Below are 14,237 nucleotides of genomic sequence, written 5' to 3' on the forward strand. Positions count from 1 at the left end.
AAAACGCAGATGCTGAAATCTGCGGACAGCGGGCTAAATCTGAAAACGCTGGCTGATCTGACGGTGCGGCGAGGATCTGCTGCGGGTAGGTGAGATCTGCAAGGCTAGGGACTCTGCCAGAAAGTGCTAGCGCTAGGTTTTCTTATATATTGTCTTGGCAAAATTGCCCTCCCAGTTTCCCAACAAAGTCACTTATTAATAATAAGTGAAAAATGGATAAAATAGGGAAAATGGGTTCTGTGCACTGTAAAATGCTCATGAATTGTACTGACTATCATGCTGATGATCATGCTGTGTGCAACCAAAGGATATGCAACTACTCTAAGTGCCTGGACATGCACGGACTGCGCACAGGCTCACAAAGGTGCCAGAACACTTCCTAGGCTGACCTCAACCCTGGACCTGAAGTAGCTTGTCCACATGCACATAGGGTTAGATGTACAAGGGGGGCGTCACCTATCTACACCTTCGTCCATAAGAGTGCCACATAATGAGCCCTTGCCACATTTTTTTTTTTCCGAGAAAAAGATCCTTCTATTAGTTAATGAAAACTGCCCATAGGGCTACATCCACCTTTGCAAGAGAGGGCTACAACAAGCATGATGGGGAGACTCTCCCAATGAAAAAACAGCATATATACAATGAGGCTAAATCAAGAGATGGGAGGAGGGAAGAGCCACACAGGTGGACAGTAGAGCCATCTCAGCACCCCCTGGACTATGGTGTAGAAAGGCCCAAGGCACCACAGTCGAAGGAAAGCCTCGCGGCACTCCCGCATGCGGTCGGAGCTACCCTGTAGTCCCTCAAGCTGTCCTTTGAGAGTATGGATCAGCTCTAGCCAAAAGTCACGAACAGTCTCTGCTGGTGGCACAGGGCGAGCCTCAAAGATGCTGAAACAGCGGGCCCGCCAGATGAACCAAAGTGTCAGGCCACTGATGAGCTCCCAACACTCCTCTCTCTCACTGCACCACTCCTGTGGAGTAAGCTCTGTAGCAGGCTGGAGTGTAGGTCGCCCCCCCTGCATCACTATCATCCTACTGGTGGAAGATAGCTCAAACTGAAGTGCTGGGCCCATGAGGGTGGACCAAGCCACTGCCCCCCAAGTGTACTGTCGAGCCGTGGAGAGGGCAGGCATCAGCCGAAGAACTCGTAGCCACACCTGCTGGGCCGAGGGACAGTCCCAAAGACAATGACGCTGACTCTCCACCAACTGGTCACGGGCTGCACATGCGGCCAAGAGACCACTATGCAGAAGCCAGCTCCCTACTGCTGTGGCTCTGTGTGCAACCAGCCACTGAAACAAAGTGACGCGCCTCGGCTGTCTGGAGTCCCACAACCTCTGCCAAAAGGCTGCCAAGAACTCGACTGTGAGGCCCTCCTCCTGCCAATGACGTGCTGCAGCGGGGCGGGCCTCTCTCTGTGCTGCAAGTATATGACATCCAAGCCGAACAGTGTACTGAAAGAAGAGGACTCCTGGGCGGACTGCAGAAGAGAAGGGGTCCCTCCATAGCCACTCACTAGGATCCCACTCTACTCGTGCCAGTGGACAACACTCCCAAGCCCACATCCTCCAGTGTCCAGTCTCCAGAGCTGCTGGGTCAGGGTCTATGACGCAAGTCCTCCCACACATGCCCACAACTCGGATCCTCTGGAAACAGCACTCTGCTACCTGCGGGGCCTCTACTACAACTCGCTATAATCATCCCAAGCCCTCCCAGAGAATAAGGAAGTGTGATGACCGACCAAGCCACTTTGGCTCCGGCAATCTGAGTGTCACGACCTGACCAAAGGAAGTCCCTGATCAGCCTCTCTACCTAGCTGATACAAGAACTCGAGAAGATCTAGCAAGAAGTGATGTACCACATAGTCGCCAACAACACCTGGTTGGCAACTACTACTCTACCAGCCAGCGAAAGTCGTGCTGAGCTCCAATGTAACAGCTTTCTCCTGATGGACAGGAGAAGAGGAGCAGTCTGCTGCTCAGGGGACAAGTCCAAACCAACCTGACAACCCAAGTACCGAACTGCAGTCCCTAGGGGAATCCACCTGAAACCCTCTCCTGGCATCCAATCTGGCATAGGAGCACTGCTAACCGAGAAAGCCACTGTCTTTCTCCAGTTGATCAGTGCGCCCGATGCACAGCAAAAGGTCTCCAAAGCTTGCTCACATCTGTGTAGATTGGCCTCCTGGCCCTCTAAGTGCAAGGCTGAGTCGTCGGCAAACTCAGCGTCCAGAAGCTCATCTCCCCGTATAGGGAGTGCTAAGCCCCTCAGACCAACCTGCTGTGACACCGAAAATCTGCTCATCGCCTCCGCATAGAACAGAAAGAGAAAGGGGGCAAGAGGACAACCCTGTCTGACCGATCGTGTGAGCATGAAGCGCTCACCTCTACCTCCTGCCAAAAGCACCTGACTGTGAGCCTGTCTGTACAAAGCTGACACCCCTCTGATCCAAGCATCTGAGAAGCCCATCCTGTGTAGAGTGCCCTCTAGAAAGTCCCAGTCAACTCTGTCGTATGCCTTCTCAAAATCGAGAAGAAGAATCACAAGGTCCTCCCCACGAAGCCGTGCCAGGGCAGAAGCCTCCCAGAAAGTGAAGATGTTGTCAAGGATACTGCGTTCCTTGACAAAACCTGTCTGAGTCCCATGTATAAGGCTCTCCAAGAGTGGCTGAATCCTCAAACTCAGAGCCTTGGCAAGAATTTTGTAGGCTGAGTTGAGGATGGTGATGGGGCGCCACTGTCGAATCTCATCCAAGGAGCCACCCTCCTTTGGAATGAGGTAAATCAGGCCCTCACTCATGCTATCCGGCATCACTCCTGTGTGCAGAATGTACTGAAGGGCACTACAAAGATCTGGGCCAAGCAGGTCCCAGTACTCCAAGAAGAAGCTGGGAGTCAGCCCATCCTCACCTGGACAACTACCACGAGGGAGGGCCCTAAGAGCCGTGTGCAGCTCCTCAAGCTAAAGAGGCATCTCTAGCCTCTGGCGCATCTCCTCAGTCACAAGACAAGGCATCTGTGCCCAAACCTGCTCCCTGTATGCATCCTACCGCTCTAACTGGGGCTCAGCCGACAGTAACTCACGGTAAAAGTCAGTAGCAACTGCACGCATATCCTCGGGCTCACAAACAATTGACCCATCGAGTCTCCTCAACTGATTGACCTTGGCATGCAAGTGCCGAGGTCCCACTGTCTCAAAAAAAGCACCAGTCACTCTATCACCCACCTGAGTCCACTGAGATGCCTGTCAGTGAAAGGCAAACTCGTGACACCTCTCCTCTGTGCAAGCAAGCTCCTGTCGAGCCTGCTGTAACTGCTCCTCCAACCATGAACTGTCTCGATGCTGCTCCTGCATCCTCTGTAGTGAAGCAATGCCTCGTCTGAGACGCTGCTCCTCCTCTCTCACTGCAGCCCGTCGAGCCAGAGACTCCTGGAGAAAAAAGTGGCTAAGCTGAGCTAGGCCTAAGGCCACTCTGTCTGCAGGTAGAGCCTGGCTATCCATGCCCTCTGTCAAAAGAGCCTCTACCCTCTCTCTGAGTGCTGAGTCCAAAAAAACCCGCTCTAGGATGCGAAGCATCGTGCTCCCACTCCTCTGTCTGTCTGCCACTGTGAGGATCACTGGCGCGTGGTCCGAGAAGGATGTCCCTGCCAGGATGCCCACTGATCCCCCCAAGTCACTAAAGTGGTCACTAGTGTAGAAGCGATCTATCCGCGATAGATTCACTCCTCCCACTCTACGGTCCGATCTAGAGAAGGCAAGACTCTCTGGAGGCCTCACAAAGCCAGAGTGCTGCCATGTATCCGAGACCCTCAAAGTCATACACCACCTCTCCCAAGCTGCTAGCTCGACTCCATGCACAGTAGCATGGCTACCTCCAATCCTGTCAGAAGGGTCCTCCAACATGTTGACCAATGGTCAGCCTGTGGCAAAGACTCAACAATCTGTGACAAAAACTCTGCACGAGCACTCGCCACATTGGGCGCATAGATGTTCAGGAAGCCCACAAGGTCACCCTGAACCTGCATAGTAATCCATTGAGCCCTGCCTGGCACAATAATCCCTCTGCCCATAATGGCCTGCTGCAATGAGTCCGCAATAGTCATACATACCCCACCCTGGATGCCTCCAGGTCCAAAAGCAGCTGACCAAAAGGTATCATATCGTCCACGCAGAATCTGACCACATCGCCGAATGCGGCTCTCAGACAGATGGAGCTCCTGAAGCATAAGGAGATCAATCTCTCCTCCCACAAGGCAACGCTAAAACTCCTGACGCAATCGGCCCCGCTGTCGCTGAAACTGGGGCCCACCCAGTCCCTGCACATTCCACGAGACGATCCTCATGGGGAGCGAGAGAGAACAAATGCTGCCACAGCAGCAAGATGGCTATCTTCGAGGCTGGCTTGGATGGGGAGTAATCCGCATCCAAGCGTCCTCTAGATAGGCGAGACTGCAGTGAGTGCCTAGCCCAAGCCCAAGCAGAGCGAGCCGTGCGTAAAGCAACCTCCTCTGTCTAGGAGTCCTCATGAATGTATACATAGCAAGGCAAACACTGCGTATCAGCAAAAAAAGTACACCACAATGTACCTACATCCTGCTGAGTCTGGGGGTGTCACCGCAAACTTGGCCAATGGCCACAAAGTCTGCAGCAAATCTGTAACTCCAAGTTCTCCCATGTGGTGAGAGAACTCGAGAACCTATGTATGCAACCATCCCACCACTGAGTCGAGGGACCACTCTGTCTCGGTCCTACCACAAAGGGAGAAGGAGAAACCAACTGCTGAGTCCAAGGCCTCTGTCCCCCTAGCGGCAAGGAACAAAGCATGGACCCTGAAGCAGGCTGCCTCGTGGTTTTGCTGCGGAATCGCCGAGAAAGCGAGTGAACCCGTAGTCGAAGAAATCCAACGGCGTCAGAGGTCAATGCTCGTCAGACCACGAGGGATAGCTGCAAGGGAAGATGTCTGAATATGCAGAGGGGGCCGCAAGAAGGGCTAACCCTCTCTCGCTAGGCGACTCGTGGCAAAGGCGCTGCCAAGAGATCTCCTAGCCGCCAGCGAGGGACCAGTCTCCTGAGTCGACTGTGGAACTGGAGCAGGAGGGGGGGGAGAAGGAGCTGGGGGGGGGGGGGGGGGGGGGGGGGGGGGGGGGGGGGGGGGGGGGGGGGGGGGGGGGGGGGGGGGGGGGGGGGGGGGGGGGGGGGGGGGGCGGAGGGAGAAAAAGCGAGGTGGGGCGACAGAGGGAGAGGGGCGAGGTGGGGAGTGGAAGGGAGCAGAGGGCGGGGGAGAGGATGACGAGGAGGAGGGGAACTTTGAAGGGGAGGCGGCTGGCGAGGGAGCAGCAGAGGTGGAGGCTGGCGTAGGGGGCTCCTCTTGCTCAAGAGGACCAAAGCGGTTCCCCGTGGGAACCCACTGCTGCTGAGTAGGTACCTGAGGGTCACTCTGAGTGCCAGACTGTCGCTGTGACCCCTGGCGTCGACGGCCACGGGCCTGCTGCCACCTCTCCTCCGCTGGAGCCCCAAGCTCGGAGGGTGGCTCTGAATCTGTGCTCTGTGCCGCTGGCTCTAGCTGCGGCCCAGCCTTGGTAGGCTGGGGCTGAGGCTGAGGTGCAGGTCGTGGCCCATAGTTACCAGGAACGGGAAAACGGAACGGGAACGCGGAACGGGGATGTGGAACAAAATGCCATTCCCTGTTACGGGCACTCACATTTGAAACACGGAACGGGGATTCGGAACGGGAACTTGGAATGGGAACGGGGAACGGAGACCTGAAAACGGCCATTCCTTGTTACTATGTCGTGGCCTCCTCCGTGGATAGGCCTTCGCTAGGTGGCCCATCTGTCTGCAAATGAAGCGCTGGTTCGGGAGACCCGAATACTCCACACTCTGTCTAAACCAACCCCAACTCACCCGAGGCAGAAGGATGACCTTTGGGAGCGTGTGGGTATCTCTGACCAAAACTCGAACTGAGGGGATGCCAACCACAGTGGTAGGTACTCCCTCCGTAAATCGGAAAGCAGACTGAGATGGGGATGTCTGCCTCCTCTACTAGCACAGCCGAAGTCGGGTCAAAACCATGTCGCCACTGTTGAAAGTGGGCACGTGATGCTCGGATGGCCAGTGGACTCATAGCTATGACCTTGGAAGCCATCTCAGAGGTCTCGCACTCGATCTGGTAGTACCCCCGTCGGAGAATCTGGACATCCAAGATCTTGCCCACCTCTGCGAGAAGATGGGCCTGGAGAAGGTCTCGCAGCTCCTCTGCTAGGATGGGTGCCGAGAATTTTGCAGATGACCGAAGTCGCCTGCAAACGCTCAACCTCAGTGGCTAGGCTCCCTTGCTCTGTCGGCGATAGAGCAAGTCGAATGGTGGGCTCAGCGGGGTCGGGCGAGGGGGCTTCGAATGAGTCCCTCTGTGGCGGAGCTGGAGCCTCCATCTGTGTCTACTGCTGTGGCGAAGAAGCGGACGGTGAAGAGACTCTGCAACCGAGCACGCCGAGCACTGTCCGAAGAAGCAGTGTTGCAGAGCTAAGTGCAGGAACCTTCGGGAATGACGAAGACCCGGGGGGGGGGGGGGGAGAAAGGATAAGGCAGTGAGCGAGAATTCAAGGGGCAGCGGGCGGGGGGGGGGGGATGGCGGTGCGGTGCGAGAAGGGGGCAGCGGACGGGCTGGGGGGCAGCGCGAGGTGAGGGTAGCAGGCTGCTGCGCGCAAGGGCAGGCGAGGCGGGGCGGGCTGGGCTGGGCTGATGCACGCGAGCGGGCGGGCTGGGCTGGGCAGATGCGCGCAAGGGCAGGCGGGGGACGGGAGGCAGCAAGGGGGGGGGGGGGGGGGGGGGGGGGGGCGGGCGGGGGGGGCGAGCGCTCTTTCAGGGTTCTACTTGATTTTGTTCCCCTTGCCACATATTTGAAGGCCCTTGGCTTGAAAAGCAATGCACATGAAAAGATACAAACACTAAAAGCATCTAGTCCAAAAACTTGCGTTGAAAAGCTGCCAACGCTAATCACGGAAATCTATGCAACTGCCACGTCAACATGCTACAGTGCAATTCACGGAGGTCCGTACAGTCTGCCACGTTATCAGCCGGCGTGAAATCCAAGCAGTTGTACAACTACCGCGTCACCAGTTTTCACTCTAGTCCTTTGTGTGTGTTCCTGCTTTATTTTAGTGTCTATAAGTCACTTGGGCTCATCAAATGAGGTCCCATAAGTTGGTAGGAACTCTTTTAATAAATTGCCCCCACTCGGAGAGACTTTGTAAGTTGGCAAAACTTCTTCTACTTCTTCTACTTTTGATCGAATATGCGGATCGCCTAGGATTATGCTCGAAGAGCTCTAACCCGCCGGATCTTCAATGGCTTGACACGTCAGCAGTTTGTGACAAATACTTGATGGCAATGCAATGGTGTATTGCTCACATTGGTCCTCCAACGGAATGAACTTAAAGGACACCGGAGGGTAGACGTCGAGAAACCTCTGGTTATAGTCATCCATTGTCTCTCTGACACAAGCATTTTCAAGTTGCCCCATTTTGATAAGATCTGGACTTCAAAGAGAACAGTCATATAATTGCATGCAAAAATTGTCTTGAAAGCTTTCCAAGATCCTTGAAGCATGCGGTTGTCTCGAGATTGAACTCCACCACTGCATAACATTATCTTTAAGAAATCCCGCTGCTCGAGAAATCTTAAATTCTTCTGTATAGTTCCCCAAAGCATAGATTTTGCGAATTGCTATAGAAACTGTAATGCTTTCTTCCGATCTTTCACCCCTAAAAGGGTGAAACTTTTACTGTCGTGCCGCCATCTTTGAAATCCTTCGATTGGTTAGGCACCATACCCCAAATACGAATAATAAGGATATTGATACGGGCTCAAACCATTGCATCCTGGTGGCGGTGGTGGTGGTGGTGGGGGAGGTGGTGGCAAAGACAATTGCACTGGATCAGGGTCAAATGGCTACATTATATTCTTGAAAACACCCCTATCAGACCAGACGGTTGAGAAGATTGTGAGTTAGAGGCTCTCGCACTTTCTGGTGCCGGAGGGGGTACCACTTGGAAACCCTGCAGCATCAAGAGATTCTGCTACGGATGCCGTGAGAGAATGTCGCGAAGCTCGTCAAGGAGAAACAAAAGATACTCTGCCAAATCCATGAACGCCGTAGTGCTATGTCTCTTCTGATATGCTTTCAAAAAAGCACACAACTATAGCTCTGATACCAATGTAACGAGAGGGCAACACGTGCCAACAGAAAAACTCTTCAAAACAACTAAACTCAGAGAGAGATTGCACGACACATGAGACGGGGAGTGGTGGAGTTCCACCCAAAAGAGCGTTGGCCCCAAACCCTCACGCCTCTTTCGAGATTCCTTTATAGTGCTTGAACTCAATAAAAGGGCGGCGTCACCTATCTGCACCTTCACCCGTAAGAGTGCCACATAATGAGCCCTTGCCACATATTTAAAGGCCCTTAGCTTGAAAAGCAATGTACATGAAAAGATACAAACTCTAAAAGCATCTGGTCCAAAAACTTGCGCTGAAAAGCTGCCAACGCCAATCACGAAAATCCGTGCAATTACCACATCAGCATGGTGCAATGCAATTCGCGGAGGTTTGTCACTCTGCCACGTCATCGGCCAGCGTGAAATCCAAGCGGCTGTACATACTACAACTACCATTTCACCAGTTTTCACTCTAGTCCTTTGAGTGTGTTCCTGCTTTATTTTAGCATCTTCGGGTCACTTGGGCCCCATCCAATGGGGTCCCATAAGTTGGTAGGAACTCTTTTAATAAATTGCTCCCACTCGGTAAGACTTTGTAAGTTAGCAAAACTACTTTGTTGCTTCTGCTACTTCTTCTCTTAGGGTTAAGGCCCCTCGGCAGGGATCTACAGGTCAGCTAGGGTTAGGCTCGGAGAGCCCTAACCCGCCGAGTCTTCAGTGGCTTAACACGTCAATAATTGTGACATCACAGTTGCCTTGTATATGTATGTGGCATTGCAAGTGTTCCCTAGTGTCAAAAGATCATATCAGAGTCAAGCCAGATTAGAGTCGAGGTATCCACCAAATCGGAGGGCAATTCATGTCTTCATTGCATCTTTTGCTTCCATTTTTTATATTTCCCTTAAAGCCCATTTCCCAACCCTATCAACAAGCATAGCCAATATTAAATGTAACTTTTGGACGCCTTGGTAAAGTTATGTCGGCACACCCTTGACGGATTCACTCTTCAACATTGAGGACTAGGGACAACGTTGCGAATCACCCAATGTCCCATCCCCTGCAAGACGTCCACAATCCGGCCCCTCCCCAAGATACATGTCCCCCATACTTATCTCTTTTTTTGGCCGTCCCCCGTCATAGTACGCACAAAACCGTGAGGGATGAGAGAGAGACAGAGAGAGAGAGAGAGAGAGAGAGAGAGAGAGAGAGAGAGAGAGCGCAAACGCAATGGAGAAGGTAATGTTGAAGTTATGGCATCTCAAGTGAACTACCCAATGTGATCCCAATATTTTATTTTGGCTTTTAGGTATTTATTCTACTTATTTGTCAAAGTTTGTGTAGGAAAATTTACTTAGGTGGGTATATATACGACCCATTGCCCCCATTGTATCATGCATGAGTTATTCATTGCCAAGGTTCGTTGGTTCAGGAGACGCGCGCATTCTCTCCTTGGTCTCTTCACTTCTGCATCTCGACTTTGACATGGTATCGGAGCCTTGGTGGAGCAAGGCGCCTCTCTGAGAGCCCATCACCCGTTTCCTCCTCGACGGTTTCACCTTGAGCTTGTTGCCAGCACTTTAAAACATTGTGTGTCGACTTACTTTTGGATTTGGAGCTTCAAGAGGGGAATTAATACTAGTAGGCTCATACACTTTAACTCAAAGGAATTTATGCCAATGATCATACATAAAAATGACACGTTTCAGGGTCCGCTATCTTGAGAGAATCATGGACACACTGATGGACAAAGTTTCAAGTTTCTAGAACAAGTATAATAGGACAAGGTGTAGGGTGGAAAATTCATGCTTCCAAGACCAACACAAACGATAAACCCTTCGTTACAAAGTCACTTCTAGTGTAATCAGTCATGTAGGCAACTCCAACATTTCCTAGCAACAAAAACATTTGACATGAAACAGACAGAACCCAAAGCAAAACCTAGAAAATTCTACCCACTATTTCATTCCATGACACCAAGTAAAGTGTTACAGCACTCGCACTAGTCCTCCTAGAAACTTGACAAACTAGGAAAAACGGCCTTGTAGGTTTGTTCTTATTGACATAACTCAGCTGAACCTATACAGGATAAGCCCACTCAAAGGAGAGGAAAACCAAACAACTAATCACACTTTTCAGTCACATAAAGACTTGATGTGAGACAACCATGAGGTTATTCCCAGGAGATTGAGGTTGACATGCTTATTCTTCAAGCTTGAGATAGAGTTGTGATGGTGACTAGCATTTCATAAAGCTTATTGAGAAGAAAAGTAACTTTTTTGAATGATGTCTAGCAGTCTTATAGTCTATAAACAAATTGTCACTTGTAATCAGTACCCTTGTTCATACTATTAGGAAAGGAGGAGCACAAAAATGATTGGCTAATATTAGCCATTTCAATTGTGAAAACAAGTCAACATTGACAAAATTGTATGTAATGCAGGACCAGAGAAACTTAGGTTGCACATTCACTCAATTACCTTCCTTGGCCGCAGCCGCATGAGACTCATCCTTTGGCAAAAACACCATTCCTACACCTGTCTTGGCTTCATCTAATGGAGAAAGCCCTTGATCCATAGCCCACTTTTGGAAAAGGTCCCATGGAACTTTTGTCATCACGCCCGCACCATCCCCGGAATCATTATCAGCCCCGCAGCCACCTCGATGCTCCATACAACCTAACGCACTGAGTGCATCTTGAACAATTTTGTGCGATGCCTCATTCTTCAGGTTTGCAATGAAGCCAACGCCACAAGCATCTCTCTCTGCTAATAGATCATCTAGCTTCACAACCTGAAAGTATCAACAACCTCATATAGATTACAGCTCTTCAGCAATCTTCTCACTTCCCAGCTTATTACACAAATCACCACCTTGTTAGACATATGAAAGATCTCAAAGAAGAACAAAAACCAATCTAAAACTCAATTTTCTAATCAAAGTGGTAATGGTTCCATGTGAATTGGGGCTAAGGCAATAGGACAGGAAACCACCACAAAGAGGTATAGAAGCTACCTCAGAAACCGAACTGCCGAGGCGTGCTTGTGTGCTGAGAGAAGAGCAGACTCTCTTCCAGCTCTTGAAAGCACAGGATCGTCTTGCCTTGTGCGCAACCTTGGAGCAATCCTGGATGCGGAGGCCAGTGGATGCAGGAATACCCTGAGAACGGTCAAGCTTGATGGAATGAGGACTGGGAAGTGGCAGCGGCAGAGTCAAGCCATCACGGGGGAGGTGTAAGGTGCGCGTCGATGACAGCTGTGCGAGAGCCATTGACGAAGGTAAGAAATATTGCTTCAATATAGACGATGGCGATATAGAAAGGGCACGACGCCAATTGAACGCAGCTGAAGGACAGTTTGCACGGCTGGTGCTGGAGCTTGCAGCTGCTTAGCGATGGAGCAACGACGAGAAGATCGCCTCTCGCTGGCGCGCTCGCTCACTGGCTGGCTGGTCTCCTGGGATGCCTCGTTTGTAGAGTTTTAAGAGGGTGCTTCTGTAGTAAGGCCTAGCACAAGCGTGTGGCCACGAGGCCTTTGGGATGGCCCCATTTCACCCACAAACTCTCTCTCTCTCTCTCTCTCTCTCTCTCTCCCCCCCCCCCCAAACAAATGGTCTTTAAAGGGATCCCCTTCTCTCTCTAAATGATTCTTTGAGCCCACCAATTTTCGATTTTCTTTTGATCAACATTCAAATGCAGCTAAAAGCTAATCACAACGGGAGAAGAACCTAACGTGGCAAGTTGTTGCGTCGAATGTGTAATAGTAGGACTTTGTACACAGTAGAACGTTGCAGCTCGAATTTAAGGTGAAGCTTTAGGGTGAGAGAGCGATTTCTGTGCAGAGGGGAAGCTTGTGTGCGCAAAGAGGGCCTGCGACAGCTTCCTTATTTACATGCGGCACTACACTCAGAGTACATGTGTGTACTCTTTCAACCATTCTCTTTTGATCGACATTCAACTATTCTTTCCTTGTCTATACATTTTACAACACACTAACTAGCATTTCATATGAAATGTGTGTATTCCAAGTGTGTTTACTTCTCAATTGAGTGCTTGCCAAAAACTGGGGTCTAGTGTATTTTAACCGAGTAAGACTGCATTCTTGACGTTGGTACTAATGTATATGCTCATTTTCCACTTGTTGGCTTTTACTAGATACTTTTATTGCTTCCAAAGTTTTTACCTAGAAACCGGAAAAATGTGCTGACAAAACATTTAGCAACAAATCAATTTGCGTAGATCAAATAGATAGTAGCAATTAATCAAGCAAGAGAGGATATTACTATCGTTCATTACTACTAGTAATAAAGCAATAAAAAGCAAATCAGGAATGGATGCTCTATTTAGGAGGAGTGGCATGAGATACAAATTTGGTGGATTGCTTAAAAAAACCTATGGAATTATTTATTTGAGTGGTAGAGAAAGTGAGGGAGAAAGGCAAGGAAGGAGGAGGAAGAAGGAAAGGAAAACTTATTCTTCAATTTTCTTTTGCTTTATCTCTCTCCCTCGTTGTCAATGGCTTTCATAATCCACAAGTGAGACTCCCACCACCTACGATTATGCTGCCACCAACGGTGATAACAAATAGACATAGCTAGCACATGCAAGCATCATTTGTCCATGTTGACTTAGGTCTTCGAGCGAGCTTTGAAGCAAGCTATTTTTTATTTTATTTTATTTTATTATTATTATTTTTTTTGGGGGGGGGGGGGGGGGGAAATCTTGCTAAAGTCATTGAAGAGAGATGGAGGGAAAAAAATGATGGTGGGCTGTTTTCCTTTTTCACCCTCTTGAAAAGTATCTATTGCCTTGATAAAATTCCATCCTTTTGGCATAGGGCCATAGGCTTTTGAGGTGTAACAAACAAAACTCACTACATTCAAGTAGGCTCCGAGATCCCTATTTGGCTTGTCTAGCAAATGTTGCTTCTTTTCGACTTACCTTGCTCCAAGTCAAATCCAAGAGATGGCCTCTCAAATCAGAAGCTTGTCATCGACATATGCTCTAGGAACTATGTCGCACTTGGTATACATACTAACCAATGCCTTGCTTGAGTTTGTTTCATTAGCACGATTGCAAACTAGTAAAACGGCATCGCCTTTGGCGGTGGCATGACCGACCACCTTCGACGGTCCCTCCCTCTCTCTCTCTCTCTCTCTCTCTCTCTCTCTCTCTCTCTGCCTCTGCGTCCACTACATGCCACACTGGTCAGAGGCTGGACGGAGGATTCTCCTGCTGCCACGTGGCCGAGGGGGGACCGGAATCCCTTCCCGCTTTATGATAGTATAGAGTATAAATATAGATATTCTAATAGATATAGATAGATACGAACGAAGTCACTGGTAACTTGGCCTCGGGGCTCAAAATGAAAAATGATCGGCTCAAAGTTGGGCAAGAAGATTCTCAAGCCGATTCAAATTATGAAATTTTTAGTTACAATATGATAATTTTAGTGTGATTATCCGCCAGGTCCACCAAAGAACCCTGCTTGGCCTCTAAAGATTTCACCTTTTTTTTTTTGGGTCTGGCAATGGCTGCTTGATCGCATGAAATGGCCCTCCGCTTTCTTGCCCAATATGGATCGCATCTTGCTCGTCGAGGTAGGGAAGAAGGCCGCCTTGCACGACCGTGGAGTAGTGCTCGAAAAAAACCTAGGTTTAGTGTAATCTCACCTACAAATTTTGAAATTTACCTCTAACTTGTCTTTTTGAAGGTGGGAAAACCTACAAAATTTTGAAAAAATTAGTGTATTTTGGTGTAAAAATCTTCAAATTTTGTCAATTTACCTATGTTGTTTCACATATGTAGATTTACCAAGTTTTTGGAAAAAAGTTTTTTCGAGCACTGCCGTGGAGCTCAGTTTCTCGATCGAAGCACACGGTCTCGGACTCCGGAGGAGATCGTTGCAGCAGGGCTCCCAAACTCTGCAGAGGTTTTGGCGCCCAAACTCTGCCGCCTCTCTCTCTCTCTCTCTCTCTCTCTCTCTCTCTCTCTCTCTCTCTGCGCACAATGCGGCTTCTAAAA

The 14,237-nt window shown here is 49.9% G+C and overlaps 1 protein-coding gene across 1 annotated transcript in view; it reads right to left on the minus strand.

Moving 5' to 3' along the window:
- LOC147419893 (ferredoxin-dependent glutamate synthase, chloroplastic-like) overlaps nt 1-11,716 on the minus strand; it is a 71,152-nt gene extending 59,436 nt beyond the window's left edge. Inside the window, 2 exon segments of the mRNA XM_086506360.1 lie at nt 10,696-11,008; nt 11,231-11,716. Of these exon segments, the coding sequence (XP_086362486.1) occupies nt 10,696-11,008; nt 11,231-11,485 (568 nt within the window). The 5' untranslated portion in view covers nt 11,486-11,716.
- Nucleotides 11,717-14,237: the final 2,521 nt, after the last annotated feature.

The sequence above is a fragment of the Adiantum capillus-veneris genome, chromosome 29, assembly GCF_014529385.1.
Source record: "Adiantum capillus-veneris isolate H3 chromosome 29, ASM1452938v2, whole genome shotgun sequence".
Taxonomy (NCBI): Eukaryota; Viridiplantae; Streptophyta; class Polypodiopsida; order Polypodiales; family Pteridaceae; genus Adiantum; species Adiantum capillus-veneris.